This window comes from Carassius gibelio, chromosome A3 (assembly GCF_023724105.1).
Source record: "Carassius gibelio isolate Cgi1373 ecotype wild population from Czech Republic chromosome A3, carGib1.2-hapl.c, whole genome shotgun sequence".
NCBI classification, from domain to species: domain Eukaryota; kingdom Metazoa; phylum Chordata; class Actinopteri; order Cypriniformes; family Cyprinidae; genus Carassius; species Carassius gibelio.
In genome coordinates this window covers 8,254,275-8,262,215 of record NC_068373.1, presented here as the reverse complement: position 1 = coordinate 8,262,215, position 7,941 = coordinate 8,254,275, and the positions used below count along the sequence as shown (strand labels likewise).

The window sequence follows — 7,941 nt, the reverse complement described above, 5'->3', positions numbered from 1 at the left end:
TATTTATAAATCAGTAAGTGATGTGCAGATGTTCACGTAGGCTATAGTCATAAACCTTCAAGGAAATATGCTAAAAAAAGAGAAAGAGAAAAGATTCCCGCTGGGTTATAAGAAGCTTCAAGGAAATATAGTTAGGATTTCCTCTAAGATGCTTGCCCAACCTACATTTGAAACAGACACCTTTGTTTATTGTAACACGTTTTTACTGCTTATTGTGTTAAACAACACTGAATCACTGAAAAACCCTGTCATTAAAATACCATCTGTTTAAGTTAACATATATGCATATAGGTTTCTCTGTGCTGCTAACTGTAAATTTCATTATTGGTGGTATTTTGGTAATTATTGATCATATGGTGAGCGAGATGTAGACTAATATTTACCTACTTAATGTACGACCAGATTTGTTGTTTTTCCATCTCAAAAGTAGCTATGTGCAAAGCTTTGAAATCTATCATTTCTCCTCTCATCGCATTTTAATACCATCACGATGTCCATTGAGACTCCACAGATATGTGAGCAATAGCCTATTGTTAACTAGAAATAATTGTATTTTTTTTTTTGTTGTTATTTCATATTGCAATAAGAACATGTACAACCTTTACATTTCATGTTCAGAAAACATTAGCAAAGATTAACATTTTATATAACTGATATTCATTTAAACCAATGTATTAGACTAATAATTTACCTTATTATAGTGGTTTCTATTATTATGTGATAGTATTATTATTTTCTGCATGTCCATGTTTTTACAAATATTACTTAAAGACATGATTATGGGCATGTAACATCAGTTGCATTAATGCAAAATAATGAATACAAAGCCTTGAACAATGGAAACATGAATTTCTCTATGTGAAAACCAGTAAGATGATTAAATAAAACAACTAAAATACAATATATATAATATATAATATATAATAAGTAATATTTTATCAGACAAACTCACTGGAAACAAATGCTAAAGAAGAACCTTTATTTTAAGAATGTTCCTGTTTCACCTTCCAACTGTGCCAACTTTGGGGATTATACTCTTTTATTGACTTTTAGATGGGCGTCTTTGATTTTCTTATAAGGCAAATATAAGAATAGAATGCACTGCTCTTTTTTTCTTGGGTTTTCAAACCTCTGACAGACCAGAAACTTGTTTTTTGCTTCCCATTAGAGTTAATAAAACCATCATAAGACAATGTGACGCTATATCATTTAGATTGAGTTATGGTCCAAATGGTCCAAGCCTTTTTCCACTATTGCGTGTCAGAAGTGAAGTCCATGGCGTGTGAAGCAGGAGAAATGTGGTTAGTTGCTCAGACAGCGATAAGAGAGTTTCCCAGAGATATGGCCATCAGCTGGACTGTATTCGTGAATAGCTTAAAGTCGGGGTGGATTTCCACCCCAAGCTTTATCTTTTATTCCTTTGAGCAGATTTTGAAACTGTGGGCTCTGTTGAATGTTGCAATCAAAAGTGACATATGGACTCACTATTAATGAACAACATCCAATGGACAACACATTTCTAATGAATGTTGCACAAATGTAAATATGTAACCTATTCTCTATTGTAACTTGATGTCTTCCTCTAAGTGTGCCATTGTGTAAGGAAAGTAACTGTAAACTATCCTACCCGAAGTCCATCATTTCCTGTTGTGAGTCATATGGATTTGCTTTCACAGAATAATAAAATGAACTGTCAGTCTCATTTATTTTTTGTTTTTTTTGGTGTCGAGTAGGCTACGTGGTGAATCATGCATTGTGCTGGGAAATATTTGGTTGTCATATTACTGGCTTACCGTTAACCACATGGCATAATATAATGATAAAAGTGAAATGCTTGTGTGAATGATAAACATTCAGGACAAAAGTCCAAAACACTCAGAAAAACGGAGAAACATATTTAACGTTGGGCAAAACATTTGCTGTTGTGTTTCTAAACAAACTTCAGTAGCCTATCAAATCCTCTTCCTTGAATTAGATTTAAATGTATGCATGCACTAAATTTACAGTAAAGAGTTTAACATTTGTTACAAACAGCTAAATGGTGTGCTTTAACCATGCTTCCACTCAAATATCAATCAGCACAACTGTTTTTAAGATTGATCATAATCAGAAATGTTCCTTAAGTGGCAAATCAGTGCATCAGAATGATTTCTGAAGGATCATGTGACACTGAAGACTGGAGGAATGAAGCTGAAAATACAGCTTTAAAACCACATTAATAAATGACACTTTAAAACATATTCAAATAACAATATTATATATATAATTAAAAAACAATATTTGTTTTTTTTATAAAATAAATATAGCCTCAATGAGCATATATAGTATCAGACCCTACCTAATGACTTTGTATGTCACAATTTTTCTGCACTTTGAGTTAATCGTTTATGCTTTATTGCTTTGCCACTCTAAATATTGCATTGCTCATCCATAATCCTGGATGTGGAGTGCATGGGAGAAAACAAATCACTCAGAATACGGTCTCCCATAATGCATTGTGCTCAACTTGACCTTCGTTTCCAATGTGAAGAAATTACTTTTACGTGTCAATAATGTGTCGCACTACTGTTTAAAAAGTACAGGTGCATAAAGTAGACGGTATTTAAAGTACATGGCACAGTAGCTAGATCACAGTCTGTGTATTAAACGTAAAGAGATGATACTCTACCATCTAGTGGAAGAGAGAGTTGCTTACATCTCCTTAAGTCGATTATAACTTAACACACAAACCTGAGAAAGTCACAACAACAGCCACTTTATTTTCTTATTTCCTTTATTTTCTTATCCTTTTGTGCCAGTAAAAAGATCACTCATATTTGTGGAGAATGAAATCACTTGTGTCCACCACAAACAGCCCTATTATGTACATCCCCTCTTCCTGTAACAGCATGTGCAGGGGTCTTTCATTAGCTTAGCATTTCTGTAAATAAATCTTGCCCTTCAGGCAGCAGGTTATTAAGTGCAGCAAACAAACATCCCACGTCTTCACAAACCCTTCTCGGTGACCACGTGTCTGCTTCTGAGGACAACAAAAGAACTCAGACGGGAAAAGATGTCAGATGTACACACAGTTGCAAAACATGTCCAATACTGGGTGTTTTCAGCGTAATGTGCATTATTAGCAGGGATGATCAAAGAATTTTATTTTGGATGTACAAAATGTTATTAGGACGCCTCAACATTACCAGGTTGAAATGTGGCAGGAATCTGATGCCAAACACAAATAGGTTTTGGCGGATGAGGTACAGCAATCTTTCGTTTCAGACGTCTTTTCCTAACACTCACATTCGTATAAGTCTTTCTGTCTGTACAGAGCTTAAACTAATGGTTATAAAAGTAGTTTATATAGACAAATCTCTGACTTTTAAGGCAAAGGGTTCGACTAAAGCTTAAATGGACGGACACACCTGGGTATTGTGTCTCGTGAGAGGTTCCTCCTTGTGAGAGGTTCCTCGAAGCCTCAGATGTTATATTTTGTGCGTTGTTTTTATTCTGTAAGAGATGTAGATCACCAGAGCTGCCGTAGCATCAGATCACGGCCATTAAAAATGGCGCCTTGAGGCTGATGGGTAATTCAGAAAAACAGTGTTGTCCACCATCTTGGCTGTTTTGAACTACTTTGAAAAATCTTCCTGAGCCTTCCGATAAAAACACTTTCTTATTCTTTGACTTCTTCAGCAAGGACTGAAAGCAATGTTGTGCTTCTGCGGCCTTGCGTTCCCACACACCGTGTGACATTCGAGCGAATACCAATCATTATTACTCTCAGAGCGGTCGATATTAAAGTGAACAAGTGAGAAGTGATCATTCTCCAACCTAAGAGACTCGTATGAAAGCCTGTATCCACCTCGTAATAATAATATTGATAATAAAAAGATAATTGTGACTTTTTAAAATCCCAATTCTGACTTATTTCATTGGAAAAATTGAGAGAAGTTAATTTAGAATTCTGAGAAAGAAAGAGTAAAAATTGTGAGATAAATCGAAAATTCCAATAATAATAAAAAAAAAAAAATTCCGAATTGGAAGATATTAACTTTGAATTCTGAGAGGAAATAAAATGGCAGAATATAGAATTGCGTGCAAAAAAGATCGCAATTAATCGTATCCAAAATAAATGCTTTTGTTTACATAATATATGTGTGTGTTCTGTGTATATTTGTATATAATAACAAACATACAGCATATATTTTGAAAATATATGCATGTATATATTTCTATTCATATAAACGATATCATATATACGTTTAATATATAAATGTAACATTTTTCCTAAATATATACATGCATGTGTGTGTATTTAAATAAACACATAATAAATATACACAGTACACACACATTATGTAAACAAAAACTTTTGGATGCAATTAATCGTTTGACAGCACTAATATATATATATATTAGCGAGATAGACGTGGAATAAAAATAAAAAAAATCTATGATTTTTTCTTTCCTGGAGTTTTGAGATGTACATTTGAAATTCTGAAAAAAAAAAGAAAAAAAGAAAGAATTGTGAGATGTTTAAAAAAAAAAAAAATTGGGAATTGTGTAATGGAAAGAAAAAAAGTCACAGTTATCTTTACGTTGGTATCACGTCGCGTGGTGGACACAGACTTCCATAAACTTGAGATTCTTATAAGCTGAGATTTGTTCTCAGGTTGCATAGCAAAACAAGGAGCGTAAAACTACACACACATTTTTTCCCCAACTTCGAAGGAAATGTTTCATCCAAAGCAGCTTTACAAATAGCTTTACCTCCATGGATTAATATATATATACCTCTTTCCAAACACCTGACTCTGTTTCATTTCATCATTAAAAATATCTCACACATAGAAGCGAAGGACCCAGCTGCTAGACAAACACATGAGAGTTTTGATGATACACCTTACATTAATAAAAAACAACATCTGAGGCCCAAGCAAGCCACAGACAATTGCAACTCTATGCATTCATCATAACACACACCGGATCTTTGATACGTCTTCGAAGGACATCCCAGCGTCTGTATACACCGTCCCCAGCTCACAGTCATTTCCACAGTCCTCGATTCCACAGACAATGATAAAAAAATAAATTAAAACTTCTCGATTGGCCATGCTGTTTTACCAAATTACAAGCAAAGAAAAAAATAGTGAGTTGGCTCTTCGATCCAGGACAAAGAAAAACTGTGGTTTTAATCCCCAAACCTTAAGGATAAAAGTAGTTTTCTAAGATGATCGAAGGACAGAAGCGTTAAAAACTCTGAAACTTAAAAGGAAACCCAAAACACTGCTGCGAATCCCCGAATCCCGCTCGCTTGCTCGGCTTGTGTAGACCGTCTCCTGAAAGAGTTTCTCCGTCATCTGTACCTCCGTTTAATTCTTAGACTGAGGGGAGAGGACAGCCGAGTCCTGGGCGTAATCGTTAGACAGTTCCTCTCGTGTCCAGTTCCTCGGTCCGCTGTAGATTCACCTCCAGGACGTCAGTGTCATCTGAACTCGTAGATGGGTGCGCTGTGTTCAGGGACGTGTGTGAGGTTCAGAGACTGATACCTGATAAGAGCAGGATTCAAATTGGGTTCTTCAGGTGAGATATATTGCATATCAACATTCATTTGTTGTATGTAATGAATCATTTTTTAATACTATACCATTCAGAGCTTCTGTGGTAGTAGTAGCCCTCGATGGTGGCTGTAGACTTCTGGAAACAGATGTAGTAGAAGCCAGCGAAGGAAGCACCGCTGATGTCTTTGATCGTGTGATCTGGAACTAGGAACTGCTCCTGAAACGAACGCACACGACATTCGCTTTGATTATTCACATTATTTATTGAACGTTAACGTAGAACGTAATGAATCCATGCTGAATAAAAGCACTATTTTCTTTCATTTGAACAGTACTGCATACGGTTGTAGTCATAAAATATACCTTCCACCGCATGAAGACGTAATCGCTATTCTTTAGTTCTTCATAGTCGAAATCATCCGAATTAAAGCTTTTCGCGTACCGATAAAATGCTTGGAACTTCCCCTAAGAGAGAGAGAGAGAGAGAGAGAGAGAGAGAGAGAGAGAAAAACATGTTTAGCAGATCGGTTTCTACTATGAGCCACACTTGAGTCATGATGCATAATGATTCATAATCATAACTTGTGTAGAGCATTATGTACACACTGAATCATAACTATTTATTACCCAGTGTTTTCTGTCGACATCCTCATCCGCGTCCCATTTCCTGGTTAAAAAAGGCCTTTTCTTGCTTATGATCTCTCCAGCAAAGAAGGTAGTGAGTGTGGGATATTCCTACAGAGAGCAACAGAGCAGGATGAGAAACACGTTCCCTTCAGTCAGCATTGCTCTGAGCTGATAGGAACGTCTGATACAGTCGCACTCATTCTACTAGAACATCAAATCACTGTTTTATAATCCCTTGACACACTATAACTGATCTGCAGGTCAGTGGATCTTGCATTTGGTTTTAAAGTACATGTTAGGCTTCTGCATCTTGATGAAAACACGGACTATCATCAGTGTGAGGACAGCAGCCGTGTCTGCGTCTGCTCCACCAGAAGACCCCCAAAACAGAAACGCTCAGACAAACAAGAGTGGTTTTTGTTTATATCACGCCCTGTCATAAACGGACACACGTTAAGAAAACAAGCCACAGTCTGATAATGCGCGCACACTGACCATGAGTCTGGCTCACCTCTGTCAGGCCTTTGATCTTGAGGTATCCGCACAGGTACGAGTCCTCCGTGGTCACGTGCTGTGGGTCCAAACCAAAGCTTTTTAATAAAACCACTCAGACATAAACCAGCAGACGTGCGTCAGAGCAGTAGCCTCCATTGCAACTTCATTAAAGTGCTAACCTGGCCTCAAACATTAAGTTATGATAGACAAATTATCATGAGTAACTTAACTGATCCATACCAGATTCACTGATGTAGAATATTAGAAACAGAAACGCGTTTGACACATAAACATTTGCCACATAAACAGCATTTCTGACCTCAAGTATTTAGTAGACTGCCTGTTTGTAAACAAACAACATTTTAGGGCTTACCTGCAGAACCACCTCGACATCATACGAGTTTCCTTTGCTCTTCTGGTAGCCGCGGAACTGGGAGCCGCTGTAGAGCAGCGAGGTGTTGACGCCGGGCTGGAGGGTGTTGATCGGCGGGGGCGGCACGAGAGAGGCCGAGGCCGTACAGGCCAACCACGGGCCCTGGCGGCGGTCGGTACGGACCGGCATGTTTGATCACTTCAGCGGGGCTCTCCCCGAGCACAACCAGCTGAGCAGCTCGTATCTGACTCACTGAAACAGGAGAAAACGCAACACTGACGGCACGATGCGTAAGTTTTGGAGTATCTCCCGCAGAACGCGCGGCTACGTCCCTTCAGAGCAGAATGAAGGCGCTCAACTGCGAGTCATGTGACCCAGCACGCTGCTATTTGATTGGATGAGTAACAAGGATGCTGAATGCTCATTGGCTGCTTTGGGAAAAGCACGATGGGATTTGTAGTCCTACTTGATGGAAACGTTACTGTAGAAATGTCGTTATGTTGTAGATGTGACAGCTGTTTCTAAACAACGAATTTGCCATTAAAACATTTGTGTTTATATAAATATATAAAAATAACATTCTTGCTGGTGTAATGTTTGAGAAAATTTGAGAAATGTCCTTTTATGTACTTCTCTCTGTGGTTACAGTCAACAAATTGAATTGTTGTAACACTGATAATTGCCTGTAGATGGCAGCATTGCATAAAATACAAAACAAATAATTACACTAATGCATCTCAGTAATTATAAACAAAAATAATAATGCTGCATACTTGTTTACATGTAACAAAAAATAAATAAAAAAATAAATTAGTTTACAATTATTTTTATCTGATATTTTTATCTATTTTTATTTTTTTATCAGTTATTTATATCTGAATCTGACTTTATAAACATTTT

At 37.0% G+C, this 7,941-nt stretch overlaps 1 protein-coding gene across 1 annotated transcript; it reads right to left on the bottom strand.

Moving 5' to 3' along the window:
- Positions 1-2,755: 2,755 nt before the first annotated feature.
- LOC127940838 (glucose-induced degradation protein 4 homolog) lies at positions 2,756-7,398 on the bottom strand. Its single transcript, XM_052536166.1, has 6 exons — positions 7,042-7,398; positions 6,685-6,744; positions 6,174-6,281; positions 5,910-6,011; positions 5,633-5,763; positions 2,756-5,534 (listed from the first exon to the last, which is right to left on the bottom strand). The coding sequence occupies exons 1-6, from the start codon at positions 7,228-7,230 to the stop codon at positions 5,471-5,473; spliced, it is 654 nt and encodes a 217-aa protein (XP_052392126.1). The 5' UTR covers positions 7,231-7,398; the 3' UTR covers positions 2,756-5,470.
- Between the last annotated feature and the right edge of the window lie 543 nt (positions 7,399-7,941).